The sequence below is a fragment of the Aulonocara sp. 'chitande type north' Nkhata Bay genome, linkage group LG6 (assembly GCF_057382095.1).
Source record: "Aulonocara sp. 'chitande type north' Nkhata Bay isolate Kocher_YH1m ecotype deep benthic linkage group LG6, A_spYH_male_GT1.1, whole genome shotgun sequence".
NCBI lineage: Eukaryota > Metazoa > Chordata > Actinopteri > Cichliformes > Cichlidae > Aulonocara > Aulonocara sp. 'chitande type north' Nkhata Bay.
In genome coordinates this window covers 13,827,422-13,854,657 of record NC_141349.1, presented here as the reverse complement: position 1 = coordinate 13,854,657, position 27,236 = coordinate 13,827,422, and the positions used below count along the sequence as shown (strand labels likewise).

Below are 27,236 nucleotides of genomic sequence, written 5' to 3'. Positions count from 1 at the left end.
CTGCTGCTTTAACCCATCTGCTTCAAGGTTCGCTGTGTTCCACATTCAGAGATGCTTTTCTTCTGGATATTTTCTTCTTTTTCAGATCATTAAATCACCTTTCTTCCTTGTTCTGATGCTCAGTTTGAACTTCCGCAGGTTATCTTGACATGTCTGCATGCACTAAGTTTCTGCCATGTGATTGGCTAATTAGACACTGTATTTGTGTTAATGAGAAGTTAACCTCCTCGGACCTGGCGTCCACATATGTGGACATCACATTTTTGGTTATTTAGACCCAAATACTAAATTTTGCTCTACAAGGGCCTGATATCCACTTAGAAGGACATTATACTGCGACCGTTCTATCGAAATTTTAAACGAATACCCGCATTTGTGGCTCTTATTTTTCTTAGAAACAAAAATTGGGTAAAAAAAATAAAGCTGGTAATTCTTTGTTTTTACATTCACTGGGCCCCACCCAATATGCCCAAATATCAAAGAAAAATTAAAAATGCATGCTGTGGAAGAGTTCGGGTCTTGGCAGGTTAAACAGCTCTAATTAATAAAGTCGGGCCTGATTTATTTTAAGCCAAGAATTGAATGTCTTTATATCAGTTATAGCTTTGTTCACTAGTGTATGATATATAAAATGTCCTCCTAGAAGCAAATATTGATCCTTCGCTTGGCAATGTCTACAGGCACTTATTTAGCTTAACTAATTGAAACACTATCTAAGAAAATGTAATTTAGCATGATTTCAATAATCATACATGTCTCCAATATCAATACTTGTTCCATCAGGGGGTGTGGGTGTAAATGTATATAACTTTCTGTTGCATATAGTTAATGTACTCAGCATCTTACCAAATGTCATGTACCATCCACTTCGCTTTCATGTCCACAGGTGTCACATGTCACGCACTGTCTTCAGCAGCAGATGGAGTTAGGTCCCCATGACCTAAAAAGGAAAAGGAGAATTGCTGGACAAACTTAATTAGATTATGTCAGGTTTGAAAAAAAAAATTAAGTCAGATAAATTCAACAGATTTAAGTCACACAAAACAGCAGGATAGCAGCACGTTGGCACGGTGGTTAGCACTGTTGCCACACAGCAAGAAGGTCCTGAGTTCAATTCCACCATCAGGCCGGGGTCTTTCTGTGTGGAGTTTGCATGTTCTCCCCGTGTTTGCGTGGGGTACTCCGGCTTCCTCCCACAGTCCAAAGACATGCAGCTTGTGGGGATAGGTTAATTGGATAATCCAGATTGCCACTAGGTGTGAGTGTGAATGGTTGTCTGTCCCTGTGTGTTGGCCCTGCGACAGACTGGCGACCTGTCCAGGGTGTACCCCGCCTCTCGCCCTATGACAGCTGGGATAGGCTCCAGCGCCCCCCGCGACCCTGAAAAGGAGAAGCGAATGGATGGATGGATGGGAAGTCACACAAAACACTTAAATAAAAAATATTTATAAATATATTTAAAAACAGCAAGTTAAGGAAAAAGGTTGTAAGTTAAGTTGACAGAAACCCCCCAAATATACCACCGTCGTTTGTTGCGCTGTCTCAAATGAATAAACTCTTATGCTTGACTGGTACATATTTATTATTATTATTTTCGAGTAATCGGCTCAGAGTATTGTGTTGTAAAGAGATAACCTTTCCACTGAATAGAAGGTCAATTTATAGCAATTACAAAAAGTAATAAAACAATGGCCATTTAATATTGGTGTAACAAACTGCAGCGGTTACTCAGCAACTTAAAAACAAAGTGACTGCTGAAAGAGTGTATATTCAAAGAAAAGCATGATTAATATGCTGATTAATATGCAGACATCCGCTGGGAAGGGTTGTGAAGCAGGCAGAAATTTGTTTCAAGGCGTTCAAATCTGGAAACTGTCCAACTGGGTGAGAGGACAATATAGGTTCAATTATGGCTAATATACAATATACCTCAAAATTTACTAGCACCAGTACTTAAAAAGGCGGCGGGGGGAATATAATGCCAGGGCTCAACATAAAACCAGAATAATTTTTAAATGGGAACATAATTGTAAAATTTTCACTTTCCTGTAAAGCAAATATGTTTTCGAGTTATTCTATTTTAAAAAATTTTTTTCAAAATATGCCAGTGCGTCGATGAAGCTCATTCAGAAAGTGTACCTGTACGCCCCCTGGTGGATTTCATTTTCCCCCAACTAATCACGCAACGTGAGGTCAAAGTTTAAATATGACGCAGGAACGTACACGGACACAAAGTAGCTGGAAGACGTAGTAGAAGTAAGAAGTAATGCTTTCTAAATCAATCTTTTTATTTATTCTGCCACTAACACAGATATCTGAGCCCGCGAGCTCTCCGGTCACATCCCGTGACTTTACGAGTCTATAGCGCGCGCACAGACTGCAGGATAGTTGCCGGTGAGCTAGCATGTTAGCTAGCCAATAGCACGGAATGGATCTGCTGAGTATAGTTGTGGATGAAGTGGCTCTGGAAGGGCTGGACGGGATAACCATTCCGACTTTGTGGATACGACTGGAAGACAGGCAGCCCGGGTTTCCCCTCAAGCTCGACGACTGCACCAAGGAGCTCATCTGGAAGTCACTGGTCATCAACAGCGACCTGTTGTTTTACGAGCTCCCGGAGGAGAGAGACGATGTCGTGCTGACCGACAGGTGACGTTCTCATCCTCACAGATATCATAAGGAATCTCACAGTTTTAACACAGTTAAAACAAACGGCAGGCTTCCACACAACAAGTAAATCAATCCTCAGATTTGTCACGATGGTTCACAGACAGGCGGAACAATTATTTTCTGAGTGGGGCTGTTGTTTTCCTACACTTTAACACTCTTGCACTTTATGTACTCCATCTTAAACCCTGCAGTAAACCAGATTGTGATGCACTTAATAATCCTCTGTGTGCATCTGTGTTAGAAAATCTCCCAGTGTAAATTTCTCAAGCCTTTGTTGTCATCCTCCATTGATTTCTTTTGTTCGACCAAAAGAAAAAGATTAGTCATCTTAACCTCATCAGTGACTCCTGAGATTTTAGTGACCTGAAACATCAGCTGGATAGCACTGGTGGTAATGGACTGATCCTTTAAAAACAACATTTAGCTGTGCGCCCTTTACCTAAAAGCAAGTAGACCAGGAATGTCAAAGTCATTTTGCACCATTGATCGCATCCAATCCATGCTGATCTTAAGTGAGCCGAAGCAGTGAAATTCTTTTTTCTGTTGTTGTAAAGAAGTGTAATTACACATTTAATCCCTGAGATATCTTAATATAAGAACAAAAGTGCAATTTGAACAGTATAACTCAGTTTTCCTTCATTGTAAGAAATTAATTGCACAGGCTGTCCTGTAATTATAACATGGAAACTCTCCAAAAGTTGATTCTGTTCATCTGGACGTAGCGTTTTCTGGGAGAAACGTTTCGTCACTCATCCAGTGACTTCTTCAGTCTCAGCTGACTGCAGGTTTCCCCAATCTTATAAACAGTACATTTGCATAATGACTGAAACCAGCCCACTGAAGGAACGATGGGCTGGGAGGTCAGTTCCTTAATCACAATTATGCAAATTCTCATGACCATTGATCAACAACCACTGACCAAAACCCATTGATCAAAACCCACTGATCAAAGACCACTGATCAATGGCCATGAGTACCATTCACAGAGAGTTGGGGAATGGCTGCAATCACAGCATTGTAAGATGGCGAAAGATGTATAACATGGAAAATTGTTGTTAATTGACAGAATGTCTTTTCTTTCTTTCTTTCTTTCTTTCTTTCTTTCTTGAACTGTGAACCTACTGTAGAAATAATAAATTTCTGCATTAGTTTTAAAACAAGAACTTTCTGTTCTTCATTCATCTGTTTCTTATTTACCTCGGTGCTGTATGAATTTCCATGGTGAAGGTGATTATCAGTAGGAAAACCTGTAAAACTCAAAACATCCAAGGTTTATGCCTTCCCTGCTTTGAAGATGTCCAGTGGGCCAAATTTGAATCTTTTGTGGGCCTATTCTGGTCCTCGAGCCTTTTGTTTGACAACTCTGATGTAAACTCTTTTTGTGGACATCCTAACAAAAGTTTTGGACTTTCCTAATGCTCTTCTGGTTGAACAGAAGTGAATTCTTTTGTTTTTATTAGTGTAAATATTGATAGTTATTAATATTACACCCTAGTTTGTAGAGGTAGTAGTAGTTCTAAGAGCATTTTTCTTTCAGGGTCAAGTTTACCATTGAAATTTAATGCAATAAATGTGTTATTTTGCCATCTCCTTATGTTTGGAGTTGCTCTTGTTTCTTTCAGGTTTAAGGACATTGATGCAGAGACAGGCATCGAAGTGACTGACAGCTTTACGGACACTCCCAAAGACATCTACCCCATCGACGTTGTCGAAAACAAGGATGGGATTCAGGGCTCGTGTGCCTTCTTCAAAACGAGGAAAGACGTCACAAAGCAAGTCCGCTCCAAGTCCCCGCTGACCCCATTGGTCAGCTTGAGCGAGGCTTTGGAAAGGTTTGTAGAGATGCGCTGATACTGACAAAACCCTACCTGGAATTAAATCTGGTTAAATATGCTGCTTATTGAAGATTTCTCATACAATGTCACATGCACAGTGCTTCAGAGTTGCCTGCTATATTGGATGTGATTAATAATACCGGTTGCTAGTGGTTGGCGTTGTGTGACATCAGAGGTGCTGTTTCAAAAACCTCCTATTGATTGTTTTGGTTGCTATTAGATTTCCTAGTGACAAGTGGTTGCCATAGGGGCAACAACTGGTCTGCAGGCCTGCATGACTGGGACATTGGCAATGATTTTCCTGCAGCAACCACTCCCAACCTGTTGGAGAATACAAATTTTTCCAGATGACTGGTGGTTGCTAGATGGTTGCAGACAGGACCTAAGTGGCAGAAAAGTTAGCAACACATGGTTATGCCTACAAAACATCAATAAAATGCAATTTTTAAAATAGTGTTTATGAAAGCTGCTCGTGTTAACCATGAAACTATCTATGCAGGATGGTGAGATTTTTAGTGAGGGATGTTGGATGTTTCATACCCCCCCCCCCCCCCCCCCCCCGTGATGATTAACATGCTCTGTGGAATTAGCAGATGTATTTGTCCTTTATTGTGCTTTCAAAGTCTTTCAGTAACATATTCTCCTCTTCTCTCTCTCTTCCTTCTAAGATACGGGAGAAAGCTGGTTGTCGTGGCATCACAGTGTCTGCGATATCGTGCCCTGATTGGCAGCGAGAGCGATCCTGATGTAAAACTCGGCAGCGACTCTTACTGCGTGCTGGAGAGAGTGGGCCGAGCACGATGGCAAGGGGAGCTGCAGAGGGATCTACATGGAGGCTCTTTCAAGTAGGAGACACTTAAACCCACCTTTCGCACGGTTCCATCACTGTTCTGTGTTTCCTTTACAGACCGGCTTACACTCAGGTGTCCTCCTTCTAACAGTCAGTGTTGTGTTTGAGCAGGGTGGATGCCCGAAAGTTTCACTACTTCAGAAAGTCTCTTGTCCGATACCAGTTGGTCACCATGCAGTCCTACGTCAGGCGAATGAAGACCGGACAGCAGCAGCACTCCATCCTTCTGCTGCTCAAACGCTTCCATGTAAACAGGTATGTTTGTGCTCTGTGTTTCACATTTTATCTCATCAAAAGCAGAAACGGGAATGGTTGGTTTAGCATCATCAGTGAAAAAGAAAAGCATGAAATAAAACATGGTCTGTCCTTGGACCCTCAGTTGAGAGTCTGTCTTATGCACGTCACCTCTGCAATAAAGATACCACCTAAATCTGTGCACGGTTTTTGCAGCTTTAAAATTTAGGTGCATCCATCTGTGTGTTGGCTTTATCACATCTGCTTCCTGTTTTTGTCTTTCAGGAGGACCAAGTATGATATACTGATGGAAGTCACGTCCAACTTTCTCCAGCAGTGTCCGAATCAGTTTTCCACAGTCATCATGCTCAGAGAACAGCTTGTTGTGAGTATCCCTCTAAGTTTCTGTCGCCCCTGTCTGTCTAGCCTTCTGCTTGTGGTAGAAAGTTGTCTGTTTTTCTCGTAGAACGTGGACGACAGGACTTACTTGCGTCTATTCAAGTACATGCGAGCGTCCAAGTTGATCGAGTTTTGCCGATTCCCTTTGGAGGAGTTGGACCCCAGCGCTGGACCCCGCACCAACAAAAATGGTAATGCAACACTGAAAAACCACATAAGCCTCACAGTGCATGAGTGCACCACAACATATGCTTGATTTGGATATTAATGACCTATCAGAAAGACAAGAAATCAGACACAAATTGCTTATGACTCAACTGCTTCTTGATATAATCAACGTCTTATTTGTCCTTCATGTGCAGTTTACAGAGTTGCTGCTTCTGTGTGTTTAGTTTCTCAAATATTTTGATGAATATGCACACGTTTTTGCCTGGCCTTCAGTGCCTGGCAAAAGTCGTCATTCCATGTTTAGTGGTGAGGTAAAAAACAACTCTGTCACTGCTTGACTTTCTAAAGTAAAGAGCCATGAAGAAGTGATTTTGGAGTATTCGAAATTAGTTTTTGTTGGTGCGTTACTAAAATTTAAACATAAAAGAGTACACTGCTTTACTTATTTCTCAGGCTCCAAAGTGACTGTTCGCTGTGTGAGGCTGTTAAAGCCATACATAAAGAAGGGTGTGGCTGAGGAAGATGACGATGACGATGAAGACGAGGATGATGATGGTGGAGCAGGAAGAGGGGGTTTGCTTACAGAGGGCCGGATCATGGAGAAGGACCTGTTAACACAGGCCTATCACATCAGTATGTTTGATCTTTTCCTTAAGTTAAGAAACAAAAGAAAAATGAAGTCTTGATGCTTTTACTGGTGAAAGCTAACACTTCCATAAACACAGCGATATTTTTCTGTCTGTGCTCCAAACCGTTGCATGAAGGTGCAGATGTTTGAGCATGATCACAGCTGTACTGAGCCAACAGCAAAGGGCTTTTACCCCATTTAGCTCTTTTTAACTCGTTGATTTTACTACAACAGTTAAAATCTCATGCAATATTTAATATTGCCTTCCTTCTTTGCGAAGTTCTTTTTTTTCAATTTTTTCAATTTTTTTAAGGTTTCTGCGATAAAATAAGATTTAATTTTTACGGGGGATTGAAACCTCGGTTTCCATGGTGACATTCACCACATTGAACCATGCTTTCAGTGTCCAAAGCTGCAGAGGACTAATTCTCCTTCAGGCCTTTTTCCTTACATTATAAATTGTTACTACTTAATTTGTTATTAATAGTTTGATTTTGTGCTAAAGCGTAATCTTCTCGTGAAATGTACAATATCATTCTTATGTCATCTCTTTCCATGAAGACAGTGAGGTGTAAATAAGGCAACAAATATTGTTGTTTCTGAAGTTCATCACTAGTCCTCATAACTCAAGAAAGTGCAGCAGGACAGTTAATAACAGACTGCAGTTCTCTGCACTCTCTAATGAAGGCTGCATTTTACCTTCAAATCACTTTGTTTCTGTTCAGTCTCACAGGAAGTTGTTTGTCTTGCTTGTAATCAGCTGAACACTCGAGTGTTGTGTTAACTGTAGCCTTTTGTCTTTTTTCTCTTGTAATGCAGTACTATCCTCTGGCACTAAGGGCATCCCCCAGCGTGATATTGCATTCAGACTGAACGTCAGCAAATTGGAAGCTCGCATGCTCTGGCGAAGGCTAGAGAAAGATGGGTTGATCAAGGTGACGTCTGGGCACATGCTTTTATTCTTTCTTTCTTTTTGCCCTTCTCTTAAAAAAAGATCGAGGCTAAAAATAGAAAAAGCAGTACTGATGACCAGGATAGCTTATTTGGAGGTATACTCAATTGTCAGATGTGTTTCGGCTTCCCACCCACACGACCAGAGGTCAGCCGCCACAAACAACGTCCTTCCTAACGCTATTATTAATGGCACATGTGCTGACGATCAGATACCCACTTGAAAGTTTATTTGGTGTCAAATTGGAGGATTGCATATTTATTTAAATGGAATTTTTTTTTCCTTTTTATTGGTATTATTTTTTTATTTGTGGTGAGCTACAAACTGTAAATCCCCAAGTTTTCCCAAAATTCTGCACCTAATCTTGCAGCAGTTTCTAATTACCCTTATTATTATCTGCTTGATAGATTGATACAGTTTTTATTTATTTTTAAAAATGTATATATTTATGGTGCTAGAAATGTCCCTGCTTAACCTCTAATTCTTCTGCCGTTGTTTCTCTGACACGCGAAAGGTCGTCGGTTCACAAGTGAGAGGAAGCACAGGCATTAGGAACCCACCCTGGGCTGTAAAATCTGTGCCAAATTAAATATGCAGGTCCATGTTCTGAAGCAACTCCTTGGGAGCAGCCGAAATTATCGGTTACAACCTTTTTATATCAGCTCTTCTCGCCCTCATGAACGGCAAATGCCAAACCTGACATCACAACTGCCAGCCCAGGATCATTTCTGCTTGTCATCCAAAGAGTAGCAGCTGCTCTGAGCCCTTTTCGAATGATGCCCCACCCTGTCTCTGAGTCAGAGGACAGCCACCCACTGGAGAAAACTCTTTTCTGCCACTGGTATCCATGATCTCATTCTTGATTCAAACGAGGAACAAAAATTACAAACTGAATATCGCGTTGTTTTCAATAAAACTTGCAAGTACTGACTGCGATCATAAACTCATCAGGAAATTGTTTAATGAGGTCATAGATCTATAAGCCGGCACTTCAGCATTGTCTTGACTTTTCATACCAGGAAATGATATGCCGCAGCAATCTACCAAAGCAGTGGGTCGTTTAGTGTTGCTTAGTTTTGTTTTACATTGTAAATTTCTGTTTTTCACTTGTGTGTGTGTGTGTGTGTGCCTCGCTCTGTAGGGATTCATGGAAGATGAGGGTCGGCAGAGGACTACAAAATTCATCAGCCATACGTTTGTAACCCTAAATGCATAAATTATACCTTTAAATTCTTATTTTCGCGCCACTTTGCACTAAATCCTGCCGTTAAAAATATCTTTTGCTCACATCTTTTGGCAGGTGTGTCGGCAGTAGCAATCAACTCCAGCTGTTCGCTAAAGAGCAGGAGCGGCAGATGCTGCTCTTTTCTTCCGCACCTCAAACGTCAAGTGCAGAACCGACCTCCCCTAAAACGCCGTCATCGTCAAAGGCGCCAGTGAGAGGAAGCTCCAGAACTCCTGAAGCCAAGAAGAATAAAAAAGAAGTTAAGGGAAGAAGCAAAGAGGCAGAGGAAGGGGGGCAGACATCTGAAGACGGGAAAGGAAATTCAAGAGAGGAAGGGCTGGATGGAAATGAAAGTAAAGTGAGGGAAAACTCAGGAGCCAGGAGAAAGACAACAGGGGAAAATGGCAGCATGACAGCAGAGCACACTCAGCCTGACGTTCCTGTCATGCAGAGTGCACCAGCTGAGTGTGAGCAGTCATTACACCTTTGCTGATTTCAGAATAGATACTAAATCTCTATAAGGTAAAATCCACATCATAACCTCTTAATGTTGATGAGTTGTTTTTTTTTGTTTTTTTTGGAACCTCTCAGGTGAAACTTCAGTGTGCAGCAAACCTGCGACTCACGGGACACCCGACTCGGTGTCTGGTGCTGTGACAGGTAATTCCCACATTTTAACCTGAAGAGCTCTGGCTGTAGATTAAAATAAAGTAAAAAATGTTTTTGTATATTTTCTAGTTGGAGAAAGATCAAACTAATACTTATTTACAAACGCGTGCATTTGAATTAAAACTTAAAACACCGAGTAAATATTCATTTCGATTTAGATTTGCTTTGCTGTCTGCGTATAGTTACTGGCAACCACTGGTCACACCTCCTTGCGATCACTTTGATTGTTAGCAGGTTTCTCCACTAGTTTCCGTGGAAGACGCTGACTTGTCTGCAAACACAAACTCAACAAGCATCTGTAATTGGAAATTATAGCAAACATGGTGATCTGCTAACAAGCAGACTGAAGACTAAAGTGGATTTTACCAGGGTTTTTTGTTTGATTGTTTTTGTTACCCAAATCCAGGTAAAGCGGTCTGAGATTGTTCCAAATGAGCCACAGGGTGGCAATGAAATCAATAAAGAATAACAGTATAGATGAAAAAAGTTTGTAGACGTTAAAGCAGAAGCAGAATTTCACTATAAAGCTGAAAGAAGGTGACAGAAGGTGCAGTCAGGTGATCCAGTTTTAAGAAATTGTTTGGGCTCTTCTGTGCTCCTGCTATTATAATGCATTTATTTTCAATGTGCTTATGTATGCATAATTACAACATTCCTTATAGAGAAATGTAGTCACAGTTATGAAAGTGTAAAAATATGCATCTGATGGCGTAGTGTCAAAAGCAGGAGAAACACATTCTCTGAGTGCAGACGTGGATTAATGTTCAACACACATGGAGACAGCTGGGGTCACCAACTGTTAGTTCAGGACATTTTTCAAGTATTTTCTATTTACATGTGAGGTTGGGCTTTAAAACCAGCCTAAGGAATTTTTTTGTTGGGTGATTCAGAAAGTCCTGCTCAGGTGCGCTTTGGACAATTGGTGCAGAAACCTAGCTAACAAAGAAAAGTGCCACCAGTTTATTTATAGCCCTAAAAAACCAAACATCTGCCAAATTGTAATTTCTCCTTTTATGGCTTTTCTTTGTTTGTTACTGAAATAACTTTGATAGTTTTCTTTGGGATGATGATGTCATGTCGGGCATTATGTGCCCGTGAAATTTCCTTTCTCTCCTACAAAGCTCCGGTTGAGGAAAAGGAAGAAACCAGTTCAACTGATGCCAGCTCTTTGCATCAAAGTGAGACACCAAATGCAGCTGATAATGCGGCACCCATCACAGTGGTCGTTAAAAGTATTCCCTCTCCAAAAAAAGCCAGCGTAACTCGGGAGAGGTCTCACGAGACGTACCGCCTGCTAAGGAGGAAGAACTTGATAGTTGAGGCTGTCTGCAACTTAAGAATCATAGAAGGTCTTTTCCAGTAAGTTTGTCTGAAATGGCAATAGTTCAGGTTCAAAGTGTTTTTGATGCACGGTAAGAGCGTGCTGTGCTTTCCACAGGCTGCAGAAGATGATCAATGATGATGAGAAACAGGACGGTGTCAGTTCAAAGTGCTGCAAGAAGACTATCGTACGTCTCGTCCACTGTCTCGCTAGAGAAGGCTTGCTTAAAATATACACGACCACTGTTGTACAGGATGGGATGACAAGGAAGGTACGTGAACACATCACATCTGCTCTGCCTTTCTATACAGGCAAGATGGGAGTTTTATGGAGTCATATATAAAGTCTCCTCTGTCTGCCTGATGTGTGTGTCTGTTGTTGCACCTGTAGGTTGAAATGATTGTTCATCCGTCCATTCAGCCCAACAATGACCGAGTCAAACAGGTTATTGAGCAGGTCCGATTCAGAATTTCCAGCTCTTCAGCAGTGTTACGGTGAGCACATAATCAAAGATAAGTCACATTTTTAAAAAAACAAAAACAACAGGATGTTTGAGCTGTCCTAATGTCTTACGTGACCCCTCCATTTAAAAAAATATTTTACTAGGAAAATGGAAAGTAGTGGCAGTGCTTTATTAAAACAGGTGTCAGTGTGTTTCTGAACAATGATGAGATTGGATGATCACTGATCATTAGTCCAGCAATTTTGAAGAGATCCCCATCACCACAGGCTCAAATGCTGCCTCAAAAAATGTTAAATTTAGATCCATCACTCCATCAGACCTGTTGCCACTGATTCTCAGTCCAGTTCGTGTGTAATTTGGCATATCTTAGTCTTCCCGCCTTTTCCCTTTGACCTTTTCCCCCTTAAACGTCTACTTGGGGTAACCCTCATTTTTCTTTTGTCCTCCACTTGTCCATTTTTTAAAAATTATTTTAGGACATGCTGCACACCAAGCCGAGGTATTTTCAGCTAACACTCTACAAGGTGACTCTCAAAAACACCATTTAATGGCTGTGAAACTGAGGAAAGTGGTGTTTCCCATAGATACAACTAAAAAAGAAATTGTGTTTTTTGTCTAAATATAACTTAAAATTGGTTCTTTGCTAATTTATCTGTTATGTGTAGACACAACACAGGTTCATCCCTTGAGTTTGATGCCTTGTTTATCCTTGAGTGTTAAGAGTAAATGAGCAAAAAGGCAGCCAATGTCTAAAGGAAAACTTTAAAAGATCCATTTTACCATATTCAGAAAGTCTGGAGAACAATGGAAGCAAAATGCAAAGAAATATCGTCTCACTTAAGACTTTTGCACAGTACTCAGTGCCTTTACTGTTACCTGGTGTTTGTTGACATGTGAAGAGATTTAAATGGACTTCTGATCTTGGTAATGATCACTCGGCCTGCCTGATTGCTGTGTTTATGTATTCAGATCTTTCTATACCAGAATGTGAACTTCTGTGTTGTCTTCTGTGTTTCACTGGCTTATGCCTGTTGTGCCCCCGGTATTCTTCTTCTGTCCCTCAGCCATGCTGAAGACAGAGCCAGAGAACAAGAGAAGGAGGCTGACAAAAAGAAAGCAATTATCGATGATGACCCGGACTTCAAGCCCACAAGAGGTTGTTTTTTGATTTTATACCACAACAAAAAGACAACTTTAATTTCCCACAGATTTCTATTCCCAAGAACAGAAATGAGCAAAAACGAATAGTTTCTCCCAGTGGGTCAATCATGTGATTCAAGCTCTATATCAAACTGGCAGAATAAACATTATTTTCATGATTTCCTTAATACTCTTCTAACAAGTGAATGATGGTCATCAGATGGTCAAAAATAAGAAGAGACTAAAAACATTTTTAAATTCAGTAAATTGAGCAGGCGTGCTAAGATCATGCTGTTGTGTATACTAAATCAGATCTGTCTCCAGTAAATGTTTGACTCACTTTTTTATTATTATTATTATTTTTAAATAGTTCCAGGGTTGAGTAAGACTTATGGCTTCCAGCCTAAAATGCATCGTCTACGCATGATGCATACCTTCCTCTGGTACCTGATCTATGGGCATCCGCTCCGACACAACTGTAGCAGCTCTGATTCAACCAGTCAATCATCAAGCGGCGCAGACGGCTCCGATCCTGCTGCCAAACCCGCAGACAGCAAAGCACAACAGGATCTGAAAGAAGCAGAAAGCTCTACACCTGCAGACAGACCAACACCGTTGTCTGACAGTGTTGGCACCGGATGTGACGGCCGGAAAAGTGCAGACTCCAGCTTATCTAACATGGAAGTGGCATCTGGTGATGAAGGAGAGGAGCAAAAAGATAGTTACTCTCAGTCTGACATGAAAGGTGAGACAGCCTCATGTATACTTGCATTTCTAATGAAAATGTAATTTGGATTGCTTGTTTCTGTCTACAGGGGTGTGGAAGTTTTGCATTTTCCCAGCTAATGTTCTTGGTTCCCCTTTTTTATTTCCTGTGTGACACTGATAGTCTATCTCGATGAAGACTCCTGGAAGAGATTCATCCCTCCTGTCCGTGTTCACGAGGAGTACAGCAGCGGCTGGGCGATGGTGGGCGACCTGCTCCTCTGTTTGCCTCTTTCTGTTTTTGTGCAAATTATTCAAGTTACTTATAAGGTGAGTGTGAAGCTTTGTTTTTGGGGGAAAAAAGGCCATGCAGTTCATTGGCTAGTGTGGAGTGGAAAATATGTTTTCTCTGAAAAGATGAACGGGTCAACTTTGTGGCAGATATGTGCAGATTTTCTCAGTTTGAACTCATTTTGTAGCAGATGTAGTGCAATGTTTAGGTATTTGTGGATCAGTTACCTTAATACTGTGTAAATACTAAAAAATGTGCTCACATATTTTAAAAGCATCCGTCTTTCAGTTTTCTCTGAGTTTCAAGTGGCAAACATCAGCCCTGTTATTGTTTTTTGAGATGCACTATATGGACTGTAGTATAGTTCTTGTGCTGATGTTAATGCCAGAGGAGGGTTGGAGCTCTGCGCTTACTGAGTCTGCAGAGTGCTGGTGATGTTTACACACTGTGCATCTCAGCACTTGGCTAAACTCCAGTTTGGGACTTTATGTGGTCTGCTGCTTCATGGCTGAGATGCTGTGCTCCTAAATACACTTGTACCACTACAGTGCCATGCATAAATTCAGTGAGCTCTTTAGAACGACCCATTCTTTTGAGTTAACACTGCTAACTTGTGCCCACAGGTGGAAGGACTGGAGGAATATCTCAATGATCCTGTAAAGCAACATCATCTGGTGAGAGCGCTGCCTGCACGAATGAGAAGACGGCTGCTTTATAAACGGTGATTTTCATTCTGTCCTCTCGGTAACACGCCACATCTGGGACCTGAAAGTGAGCATTTATGGACTATTTTTTTTATTTTTTATTTTTTTATTTTAGGAAGTACATCTTTGTATTTCATGAAAACCTGCTAAAGTTGGTCTACATGGGTCTTCTGCAGTTTGGTCCAATTGAGAAGTTCATGGAGAAAGACCAGGTACACAAAACCTTAAAACAGTAAAGTACGTGTAAGCGTACGAGGACTATTAAAAGGAATACAAGCACATGTTTTTGATTTTTAAGGTTTTTTCTAAGGTTGTAAAAATTGCTTGATCTTCACAAAAATCTTACTTACTGTAAATGTAGCTGCTCAGGAGCATTTTTATGCACTAATATGTCTTTATCCATTCAATCATCCAGGTGTTTGTGTATCTTAAACGTAATGCTACTATTGTTGACACCACCAACACCGAGCCTCACTACTGGCTGGTCACAGAGTGCCTTGAAAAACCGTTTGAAAGGCGCCCTTACGTCTTCAACACTGCTGATGACCTGGAAAAGTACTGGTTTGACCTGATGTGCGTCTGCCTCAACACACCACTGGGTACGTACATACATGACCATAAAACGCACGCACTGCTCTGGCAATTATTCAAATAATAATATGTCCCTGTTTGAAAATGTTCTTTTTAGGGGTAGTTCGTTGTAAGAGGAACACCACTGATGAGGAAACGACTCCTTCTTTTGTGCAAGAACGCCACGTTTTCGCAGGAATGGCGTACCTGCTAAAGTACGTGTGTAATGATTTCTCTCCCTCTGGCTGCAAGGGAGGAAAAAAACGATATGAAGGTTCCTGGCTGTCGCCGAGTGAAATCGGTTTTAAAGAGGGTGCTGCATCATAAATCGCATTGTGACTTATTAAAGTAAAAGTTGTGCCTTACCACAGCAGCCAACTTTGAAGGCAAAAGAAATGTAGTTTTACTTCACTACTTGGTGAGTAGTTTGCGAGTGTTTGCAGACAAGTTGGCAGCTTCCATGCAAACTATTGAGCTGCTAACAACCGTATACCACTTTACAACCAGCTTCACACTAGCGACTCCCGGCAGCCACTTGTCAGCCAGTCAGAGAGCACCCATTTTTCTGTGTGGCTGGGTTCTTATTCACTGTGCTTCTTTTCTTCCATTTCTCATTTTCAATTAAAGCTGACTAACTCGAGCAGTTACAGTACTACAGTAGCACAGAAACCTTTCATACACAGTGTTTTAAAGTCACGCTGATGAATGTGCATCTGTCAAACACACACAGGGGCAGTACTGAAGTGTGTGATGACGGATTGATACCAGGAGACGGTAAAGGAGCAGGAGGACTGGACTCTGAATTTTTTGGTCATCTTAAACGCAACTGGTTTTGGACCAATCAGCTGCTTTCTGTTAACATGGTACAAACACAGTATGCAATACAGACAGTCATGTGCATGTTGAATGCATGCTGGCATTTTTGACATATTGGGGTTTTTTTGTTTTTAAGAGGCAATCTGGTTTAGAGGCACAGGACAACAAAACCAGACTAAAGAGCCTCCTGAGTAAAGATGCTCTCAGATTTGCGCTTAAAGCTGGTGAGTTTTTTTTTTTTTTTCTTTTGTCCACTTCATGTGATCAGCTATGTCACATCTGCTCCTGGAGCTTTTAACATTTATATTAACCACAAATCTCTACAACAGGAGGTACAGCGACACCGCGTTATGTCACATCCAAGCGGCCAGCGAGGGCAGAAAAAGTTCAGGTATGGGATTTTCTATCTAACTCTAACATATGCTCATCTTCCAGTTTGTTATGTCTATTAAATAAGTTCAAAGCTACTCAACAGCCCTGCATTAAATCCTGCCTGCAGAAAATGAACAATGTTCAGAGGTTTTCTTTTCCGACATACAATTTGAGGAAACTGTTGAACAGTGGGGGTGTTTCTGGTCTTCAGCCACGTCTTAATAGTAATGGGATGTGCAGAAGAATAGAAACGCTGTTGCAGCAGTGCAACATTTGGTCTAATAATCTAGTACGTCACAACGCTAACAGAAACTAATAATTCTAACTTTGTGGAAGAAGCTTTTAAGCAGGTATGTTTAATTAAGCTCAAATTGAGAGTACAATCATAATGTGGGCCTTTATTATATAATAAACAACATAATTATTTACCTGCTCATTCTTTGTCCAGTATTGTAACTATCCAAAGGCAGTAATGGTGTTGTTTCTTTTTATTTAATTACTGGTCAGTGCTCAAAGACATCTATTTAGACTGTCTAGAGGTTATTGTTTGTATTCTTATTCACTGATAACCAGGTGGGAATAGAACCAGCATCCAGAAACCAGCGGGTGGTTGGAGGAAAGGGGCAGAAGAGGAAGAGAACCAAGAAAGATGTTGTCAAAGTTCCACGCAAGAAGAAAAAAGGTACAAAGTGTCCATCTTAACCCAAAAATGAATGCATGTGTCTGCTGGATGTGAGGAAAAACACGTGTTTTCATAATCAAAGAGCCTAAGAAACGCACTCCTGCACACGATGAGACGGACCACCAGGCTTTGAAACGGATGACCAGACAAAGAGTCAACTGGACTGTACAGGAAGACTCACTGGTGATGCTCTGCTGTGTGGCTGCAGACCTGCTCAACAGCAAGGTACGCACAGAAATTCAATCATCTTTTTAAATTTTACAGCTTCTCGCACGTACTTCCTCCAAAACGTGCTGCACGTTACGTCATGTGTTGCAGTTAAAAAGGCAGTTTGTACCTCACTGCGTGGTGAGAGACCTGCTCCACGCAGAGTTTGAGATATCATCGGATAAAACGTCAGTTGCCGTTGGACGTCGCTCAAGATACATCCTGAAAAATCCTCAGACACTTCTGAACTACAGGTGAGTGCAGATAGCAAAGAAACACATACTTTTAAATCCAGTCATTCGTGAAACTCGTGGAATTTTGCTGCAGGATCTGCCTGGCTGAAGTGTACCAGGACAAGTCGCTGATGAGTCTTTTGGAGAAGGAGAAACCTGCTGATCCCGAAAAACCAGAGGTATGTGTTTGCCGTTCTTTTTATTTCCATTTTCTGTATTTTTATTTATTTAAGTGAATTGAAAGTGTAATATTTCTGTCTGTGCTTTTTTAGGATTGTGCCAAAGTGTTCTCAGAGTATATCCGGCTGCTCAGACAGAAGTTCAGCACAATTGTCAATGCTCATGATTTGATCATCCCTGACACCAAACAGCAGCTCTTCTCGAGGTAAAAAGCTGGAAGATTGATGTGCTGACATACAATATGTAGCTAAGTGTAAAGCTAACAAGTGTTTGTTTGTTTTTTTTAAACAGGTTTAAGGTTTCTGCAATAGACAGCGGGAAAAAGCTCCCATACAAAGACACTTTGAACAGGTAAGGTTATCTAAGATTTTTACATTAGAATATGAATGTTTATGGCAGTAAGTGATTGTTTGTTTGTGTGTCTCCACTGCAGCACAGATGACATTCATTCTGTAGTGTTACATAACTTGATCCAGAGCACTCTGGCCATGACCAACAATCAAATGAAAACCTCCAGATCCTTTCAGGTACAGCCAACCTTCAGTTTTAGTCCTTTTTTCCATAAAATCTCCCTTTAACCTCCTAGGACCTGGCGTCCACATATGTGGACATCACATTTTGGGTTATTTAGACCAAAATACTCAATTTTACTCTACAAGGGCCTGATATCCACTTAGAAGGACATTATACTGCCACTGTTCTATCGAAATTTTAAACGAAAATCCTCATATGTGGCTCTCATTTTTCTTAGAAACAAAAAAAAGGTAAAAAAAAAATCTGGTAATTCTTTGTTTTTTACATTCATCAAGTGCCAATCAGCCCAAATATCAAAGAGAAATTAAAAATGCATACTTTGGAAGAGTTCGGGTCTTAGGAGGTTAACTAAGTTTATCTGTAAAGAATGTTTTTTTTTATTCATGTCTTCAAACAAAAAAATCATTAAAAAGTGTAATCAAGCTTTATATAGGATTAAATTCCCTTAATAAGTAGATCTGTGTCATGTTTTAAGGCTCAGTCCTTTGATTATTTGTCTCACTTCTGTCGTAGATCTTCCACTTGTACAGTCAGTATGACCAGGAGCTTCTGTGCAAAGTCTTCATACAGTGCAGGAAGAGGGGTCTGGTCAACCGCCGGCGTATCAGCCAGCAGTTTGGGCCGAAGAAGAACCGAGCGCTGCCCATCCTGCCCATGTCCTACCAGCTGTCCCAGTCCTACTTCAGGTACGCGACCAATTGAGAAATGATACGCTCGCACGCATCACTGAAACAACACTTGATCCTGGTAGCTGGTCGGGAGTGAACGTCCTGCACTACAGAGAACGGAGTGGGAATGTTTTACTAACTGTTTCATTACCATGGTAACCCACGGCTCCTCCTCTGTCTTCCACATGTTATTTGCTCCACTGTTTGCTCATCAAAAGTGGCGAGGTATTCAAAACAAAGAAGAAAAAAAACCTACATTATAACTAATGGACACTTTCCAAATGTACTGTATGTCTGAATGAATGAGTTGATTAATTAGCTGGAATAGAGCTGTAGCCACTTTCACCTAAGTAGCACTCATAAGTAGGACTTATAGGTGATTTTTGTAACTGCTAGAACTCGTCTAGAAACCTGGACGTCTTTGGTTTTTTTAAATTTCTCACACAAAAGCTGCTTTCATGACAAATAGTTATGTGCACTCTGTTATGGTAAGTACCCTTTAGGAAGGGGTGCTCCTGGGATCAGCGTAGCTTCCAGCCCTTTGTTTCTGTTTGCATTTGACTGCTTACAGGAAATCCAGAGTGATTCATTACCCAGTTGTGTCCGGTGTCAGGCCCTTTTTATCATATGGTGGATTCCTAGAAACAAGTGAAGATGGTAAAGCTTCAAGATATTCACCTAAAGCTAGCAAGCGTGGTTGATAAGCTGCATCCATAAACTGTACAGGTGGATACAGAATAATAAAAATAAAATAAAAATCCAGTAGTCCAGTATGTGAATTCTTCCTGCACTACTTACTGCCCCCTGAAGTTTTTCACCACCCCTCTCCCTCTCCTTCCTTATAGGTGTTTTTCATGGCGTTTTCCTCATTCCCTGTGCACCGATTCCTTCCGCTTCTTAAGGAGTCTAATTGACAATGGCACGCATGATGACAGGCCCATCATCACACTCTACAACGAAACTGAGTACAGGTCACAGAATGGAGAGGAAGTGCTGGAGACAAAAACAGGCTCCAAAAGTAAAGAACATGGAGGAAAAGAAGCTGACAGACCAGCGAGTGAGCCGGAAAGGGCAAAAGATGTCACCACAAAGGAAGGAGATGACAACCAAGGTGAAATTAAAGGAGACGAGAGTATAAAGGACGCTGACACGAACAACGAGAAAACTGATGTTTCGAGCAAGCCGGACGAGCAGAAAAAGCCTGACGACAGCTCCACATCTGGATCTGGTGAAGAGGCTCCAGGAGTGTCGGCCACGTCAAACACGGTACCTCCAGCTTCAGACGAGCCTCCAGATGTGTCGGACATGCTCAAGTTCTCTCTCCAGTCCCCGGGTGGAGCCTGCCTAGTCTCGCTCAGCCTGATGTCTCTAGGACTGCTGAATGTGTACGCCTCCATACCTAAACAGATGGTGGTGGTGGACAGCAACCTGGTGGACAAGGATGTAGTGAAGAGGTGAGGCATAAGGATTCAGCACCGTAATGACTTTTATACAGTTTCAAAGCATCTCAGGCGAAGATATGTACATCATCTTTCACACATGAAATGTTGCTTGAAGTGTTAATAAACAACAGCAGGTTGAAAGTGTAGTAGTGACAACACATTGAAGTAAAAGCAAAATCAGAAAGTAGTTTTTATTATTAAGTTGTACAGATATATCCCGTTTTTAGCTAGAAGGAACTGTACAGTGGGCTCTCATGAAGCTTACAAACAGAAAACATAAAAAAATTATTTGTAGCCCGATTTACAAAAGTCACAATCTTTTCTTTTCAGTATGGCAGAACTAGTAGAAGAAGAAGAGGAGGATGACGATGATGGTGACGATTACGATGGGAAAAAAAGGCAACAAGTGAAGGCACAAAAAGCTTCGCACACCAAGTACTTAATGATGCGAGGATATTGCACCCCGGGCATCGGTAAAGCTTTAGAAACCTTTTACTGTGTAATAATACCTGGTGGATGATTGAACGGAAAGTTTGTTGGATTGATTGAACAATTTGTCAGCAAACTTCCAAAACAGTTTTGTAGCAAGTGGCAAGCAGTTTATGTCAGTGCATTTTGTTCTAAAACAGTTTACACACTCTTCAGTGAAGTTCCTGCCATATTTGGAGAAACTGTTTTATTTATATAGCACCAAATCAGAGCAACAGTCGCTGTGCTTTATTGTAAAGACCCGACAGTAATAGAAATAGAAAGCTTAATATTCAAATGACCATTTATGAGCAAGCACTTAGCGACAGTGGGAGGGAAAAACTTCCTTATACAGGAAGAAGCCTCCAGCACAACAGCTGTCTGTTGGAGGGACAGCCGTCTGCTGTGACTGGTTGGGGGTGAGGGAACAAAGACATGACAAAAAGACACACACCAGAGATTAATAATAACAAATGATTAAATACAGAGTGGTGTCTAAACACATAGTGAGTGAAGAAGACAGTATAACTAAAGGAGGGTTCAGGGTCACATGATCTATGCCTAACTGTAAGTCTTAAGAGAGGTGATGTAGGTAGGTGGCTTATAATTTATGCACAAAGGTGGAAAAGTTTTGTGATCGTTGAGCCGTTTCATTGTTTTGTAAACAATTATAACTCGATCAAGAATCTTCTTAGAAAATCTTCGGAGAAACAACCTCCAGCCAAAGCTGGTCCCGTCTGTCTTTCACACACTCATGGACAGCAGTCGCTAGCATTGTGTTTATTAGCAGCAGTCCTGCAGTAGCATCAGTTGATTGCTAGTAATATAATTTGTAGGTGTTTTCTGTGTTAAGAAGATTAAAGGATGTTGCATTTCTATTTATGTTTGTTCTTCTCTTTTTCTAGTAAAAGTGCGCAACCTAAACACCAATGATAGCATTGTGATGGAGTCGTGTATTATGAGGTTGCAGCTGCGCAACACGCCCGCTCACAGCCTGTTCAGTGAAGAGAGTAAGAGCCACCGCATTTTAGACTTTTATTTTTGAACACCAGACTCCGTTTGTATAAAATCCTTTATTTTCTGTTTCCTTCATTTTTAGACTTTGCACCTCTGGACTTGACAAAATGTGGTCCATCCCTTCTGCCCTCCAACCTCACCTCCTTCGTCCGTTCAGCCTCCTTTTCTCCACCCAGTGTGGAGGAGTGTTACAGGCGCTTTGTAAATCAAAAGGGATACACCCCGCGGGACATTGAAGCGTGCACTCAGATCATGAGGAGCTTAGATGAAGCTGGTGAAAGAGGTTGGGATGCTTATGACTTTCTCGAGGCTCACGCGAACCTGCTGGAGCGGCAGTCTGGACGCAGCAGGAAGCTGCAGCAGTACATGGAGGTAAAAATCAAAATCTAAACGCAACATCCTTATGTGAAGGGTGAAGAAAACAGATTTGGTGTCTAAGTTATGTTACGATGTGTTTTCTGCATCGTTTTAATTTATTTCCTGCTACAGGATCTTCGTCATCGTTCTTATGACTCTTTAAGGATTTCTCCCTTTGTTTGCGTGTCTGCACTGCAGGAACTGAAAAATGACAAGTCCTCAGGATGTTTTAAAATTCTAGGCATTACTGCTTTCATTGTGCTTCAATGGGAAATCGACACTGTAGCGATGTCATAAATGCAAACCCCATGGAACTACATGTCGTTCAGCACCATCAGTTCATTCTGTGCACTACTTTTTCACCAGTTTTTGAATTTATTAGTGAGAGAATAACAATCATTCTCTCAGTATAAGGAATAGTAGTCATAGTATAATATAAAGATTCCCAAATGCCAGCAAATTCCTCGAGTTGAAACTATCTGAATAGAAGCAAATATGTTTTTCCTGAAAAAAAAAATGACCGGAACAAAAAGTGGAGACCCAGGAGGGGAAAAAGTTTTTTTTTTCCCCTTCTATAAACTGGCACCGGGACACGGTTATTACACATAATGCACCAGCATAAATGTGGGCAATAACATCAGACACTAGGTAGGTAGGGAATAGGTTATGTTGTATGTCTCTACTAGGATTCCCCACAGGAGCCTAAACCAGGCTTTACATCACGCACCTCTTTCCAATGATGAAAGCCACAGCAGCTCATTCAGTTTCTTTAGTCTGTTCTAATTTTCTTGATATGTAGTTGAAATGTTATACAACACTGAAGCTGCAATAATTACAGAGGAATCACCTTGTAAAAAGTATTAAAAATGGCAGTGACTCATAGCAACATGTTTGTGTTCTAGGAGTTGGAAGAAGAAGGCCAGGTGGTAAAAGTTGGGAGTCTCAGTGTCCGCTGGGTGCTCATGAAGCTCGCTGGACCATGGCTTCTTACTGTCAGCTCCAAGCACTGGTCTCAGTCATCCACTGCGTCACACCCGTTTTTGGAGAAGAAGCAAACCATCCCCTTTATACGGAAGCGGTGCAGCCGCGAATTCCAAGTGGAGAAGGAAGAACCACCGGCGAAAAGATTGGCTGTGGATAGAGAGGACGTCGCTGACAAAGAGGATGTGGACGGAGTGCCGAGTAACCAAGAAACAAATGAGGAGAAACGGCTGGAACAACTGGAACGGCCGATGGAGAGGGCAGATGAATCGAGGGGAGACCAGTTGTTGTTATTGGAGGAGGAGGGAGGAAAGCAGATACAGGAGGAGGAAAAACAGGCTGCAGAAAGGAAGAAGACGACGGACGCAGAGAGAAGACAAGATAACAGGAAAGAGCAGAGGTTGAGAAGAGGAAGGAAAGAGGATGAGAACAACGATGAGGCGTGCTCTTCCTCCACAGGCCCCGATACTGATGCGTGAGTACCAAATTTAATCATACCAAGGTTTTCGTTTTTCCCTTCATCAATATTCCAAGTTTCATCTCTCTCCTTTTTGCATCCAGTGAAACCAGCTTCATCAGCCGGCCCTGGCGCTTGGTTGATGGTAAGGTGAACCGGCAGGTGTGTAAGGGCATGCTGGAAGCTGTTCTCTACCACATCATGTCTCAGCCCGGCCTGACACACCAGGCGCTGGTAGAGCATTACAAAGATTTGCTGCAGCCAGTGGCAGTTCAGGATCTTGTGCAGGTATTCCAGTCTAGTAGTTGTTACTTCATCTATTAGTTTTTTATTTTTTCGTTTAAGTGTATCAACATTTCATACACACAAACACTAGAAATCTAAATCTAAAGGATCTAAAGATAAAATAGACTTTCCATTATTTGAGCACTTGGGTCATACACGTCCAATATTCAGTCTCCCTTCTGACCTCTATCAGCTCCTTTAGCAGGTAAATGCTTTCTATAGTGACAGTTTGTTGCTGGGCTGAGCAAGTGCACTGATGAGAGTAGTGAAAATGAACCAGTCAGCCTTATAGCGGCACTAAATCCATGCTTAAATGTTAAAAATATGCCTGTATCTTTGAATAGCAGACGCAACACGATTGCTGTGTAAAACGTGATTTTAAAAATAGGAAGCAATGATTTGCAAATCTCATAAACCCAGATTTTATTCACACAATAAAAGGTATCAAATGTTTAAAGTTGTGAAATAGATCAAGTCTCAGAAAAGTTGTTTGCTGCCGTTTAGCGTCTGAGGAGACCGACTGCTGGACTTTTGGGAGAGGATGTTTTCCCATTCTTGTCCGATGGAGGATTCTAGCCGCTCAGCAGTCCTGGCTTTTTTTATTGCATTTTTGGTTCCATGCTCTAAATGTTTTCAGTTGTTGAGAAGGCTGGGTTGTAGGCAGGACAGTTCAGCACTTGGACTCTTCTGCTATGAAGCCATACTGGTCTGCAGTGTAGTGTCTTACTGAAATATGCAAGATCTTCCCTGAAAAAGACGTGATGCTGAACATTCTCAATTGTTCCACAATTTGTAGACACCGTTATTTTTGCAGATTGTGAACCTCTTCCTGTCCTTACTTCTGAGAAACTCTGAGCGTCTCTAAGATGTTCTTCTTTTATCCAGTCATGTTACTGACTTGTTGCCCATTAACCTAATTAGCTGGAAGTAGTTTATGAGATTTGTAAATTGCAGCATCCCAACTTTTGGGGGGCAGTATACACAACATGAAAAATGACAACTATAAAAGTTACCACAAGTTTGATGAGGGCAAAGGAAGAAATTCTTAAAACGTGGTACATCCCAGGATAACTAGTTTTTACACATTAGCACTCTTTAGCTTGTCACAGTTTTAGCATTGCTATAAAAGAGCTGTCTTTCCTTATTTTTTGTCCTATAGATAATGTGCCCATATTAAACATGTTCAAAGTTTGAGATGACAAGTTCCGCAACTTTGTTAAGAATACCCGTGAGCCAAAATGCATCAAAGACAAAAATTGACCCTTTTTATGGTTGTGTTTTTACTCTTTTTGTCTCTTCCACAGGCACTTATCGAACTGGGCTGTGTGACGAAGAAAACTCTGGCTAAAAGTCCTAAACCCTCACTGTTCACTCGTCCTGCACAGCAAAGAAAAAGCGAGAGAGAACCAGACATAGTGATGTATGAGCCCACCATCAGCTGCTGCCTGCGACTCTGTCGAGTGTTGCCCAACGAGCGAACCTGGAACTGTTGTATACCCTGAGAAGTGTTTGCTAAACTTCTTTTAGATCTCCAAGGACTGAGAAAATATTGACACAATGATCAAGCCTTTGAGAGCTAAGTGAGGATATTTAAAAAATTTGATCAGGTTGTTTGTATTTCTTTTGGGAAAGTTTTTTTTTGTGTTCAGCTTTTGTGTACTCTAACTTATAATTCTTAATAAAAACCCATAAGTCTTCTTAAAACTTGTATTTATTAGTTAATCACGTTTTTGTCATTTTCTCTGAAACATGCAAAAGCTGTGTTTACACTTATGTATACAGTATGCAGGTCTTAAAGGTTAAAATCAGCTTTGTAAAGTCTTATGAGAGAAACGCACTCGGTGTACTCTATTTTTTACTTTATTTAGTAATAAATTTAGATTCTTTACATTACAAGTTTTTTTTTCTACATGATGAAGGTGTGAAATCACAGAAAATGTTCGCGCTCACTGCCCACACTGTCCCATATTTCCCATATTTTTTTATAGTACAATGGAAAACAAGAGATTTTCTGTCATTTAATTGTTTATCAATTACTTAGATTCTTTGGTGTTGCGTGAATGACTCTGGGGGAAGTCTTTCATGCAAAAAAATGGTATGTCTGATATCTGTTTGCTGAGGAGTCATCTTTTTGTCAGGTTTTCATGGCTCCTGTTGTTGGACCCATTCGTTCACTCATGTTCTCTCTATAGCCTGATTGGGTACCTTCAAAGTGTATCAAGAGATTGGTGTAGTGGAGCGAGGTTGTTTCTAGCTGCAGAAGACTAGTAATGCGAGTAGTGTTTACAGAACGGGCAGATATCTGGAAAAGGGCGAAAACACCAGCACACTCTAATGAAAAGCACTTTAATAACTGTTTTATTACAGGATAAGAAGGTGGAGATGTTTTAGCAATAAGCTGTCATTAGGATATTTTAAGACAATCACAATATATAAAAGCCAGGTGAGAGTGCAATATGAAAACCAGAGCTCTAAGTACTTAATGAAAAGCATCTGTATCTTTGATTGGCAGTGGAAGCTCGCCTAACCTTTATTACATTTATTGTCATTTGGCATCAACAGGACATTTTGCACAGAACTTGCTCTATATTTTCTCTTTTTGAGACTTGTTTGTAAACCCTAGAGATGCTAGTGTGAGAAAATGTGAAATGCTCAGACCAGCCTGTCTGTGACCAGTGCTATAATTTTATTTGTTCAGGTGGTTTTGTAATTACTGGCGTACGCTGTGCTTTCACTTCCTAGATGGTTGTAAAGGTGCTGAAAGTCGGACTAGGCAGGACTGCTCTGTTTTTTTGTTTTTTTTTAAAGACTCACAGTTTAAGTCTAGTTATGATGTTCTGCCGTCATCTGTTGATACACTTGAGATAGGTACAGTCATATAGAGAACTGGGGTTACAACAGAAAGTGCAGGAATAATACCGTTGTTATTGGGTGAATAAATACAAGACTGATACAGAATGGGGGGAGTCTCAGGAAACCGTGATAACGATCACCGGGGAAACAAAGAGGAAAGGAATGTACCACAGTCACATTCATTTCAATGTGACTTATGAGCACAAAACTTCCTCTTTTCTTTCAGCCAAAGTACCAAATCTTCAACATTGTTGACTGTAAGTGTGGACCTCCGATCAGCCTACAGATATTATGTACAGATAAATATGTTTGAGTGCACTGTGCAGGTGTGTGTGAATTCCTTGAGTTCTCCATAGCCTACAATACAGGACTGAAATGGGACACTCAGAACATGTTAAAATGGATAATCTTCACTTTAATCAGAGCCACTGTCTAATGCTGGCTCACGACTAAAGCTCTCAATTGCACAACTGATGTTTCTCCCATATTACAGTTTAGAAAAGTTACGATGCATATACAGAGTACTCTATAAGCTAATGCATGGTATACTGTAATGGCATTAAAAGCAACAAGCAAAAAATACAAAACAGTAACTGCACAATAAGTATAAACTGGATATAAAGCAAACGTTTGGAAGCATCCACTAAATGTTTAAACCTCAAGACTGATAAAAAAAAAAAACAGTGCATGGTGTGTTAAGGTCATACTGATTGACATAGAATCAGTATGTACTAACATAGAAGAGCCACCTCCACGGGACAAGACTCGGCAGTCCATCTGCATCTAAAGGTCAAAGGTCACTCTTTCGAGGATGCCAATGTTCACCTTTTGGACAGAGAGGACAGATGGTTTGAAAGAG

General features: G+C 41.0%; 1 protein-coding gene across 1 annotated transcript; it reads left to right on the top strand.

Moving 5' to 3' along the window:
• The first annotated feature begins 2,162 nt into the window (after positions 1–2,162).
• gtf3c1 (general transcription factor IIIC subunit 1) lies at positions 2,163–25,410 on the top strand. The gene is made up of 39 exons (XM_086295089.1): positions 2,163–2,649; positions 4,293–4,502; positions 5,174–5,350; positions 5,467–5,610; positions 5,875–5,974; positions 6,056–6,179; positions 6,610–6,789; positions 7,604–7,719; positions 8,878–8,930; positions 9,037–9,428; positions 9,553–9,621; positions 10,752–10,989; positions 11,069–11,222; positions 11,342–11,445; positions 12,479–12,570; positions 12,925–13,299; positions 13,444–13,589; positions 14,175–14,272; positions 14,371–14,467; positions 14,671–14,854; positions 14,944–15,040; positions 15,556–15,688; positions 15,778–15,865; positions 15,971–16,032; positions 16,587–16,695; positions 16,778–16,920; positions 17,014–17,156; positions 17,230–17,314; positions 17,408–17,520; positions 17,607–17,666; positions 17,749–17,842; positions 18,363–18,535; positions 19,363–19,971; positions 20,290–20,432; positions 21,333–21,437; positions 21,527–21,816; positions 22,704–23,257; positions 23,344–23,527; positions 24,829–25,410. Exons 1-39 carry the CDS (start codon positions 2,429–2,431, stop codon positions 25,024–25,026), a joined length of 6,657 nt encoding a protein of 2,218 aa, XP_086151215.1. The 5' UTR covers positions 2,163–2,428; the 3' UTR covers positions 25,027–25,410.
• The last annotated feature ends 1,826 nt before the right edge of the window (positions 25,411–27,236 follow it).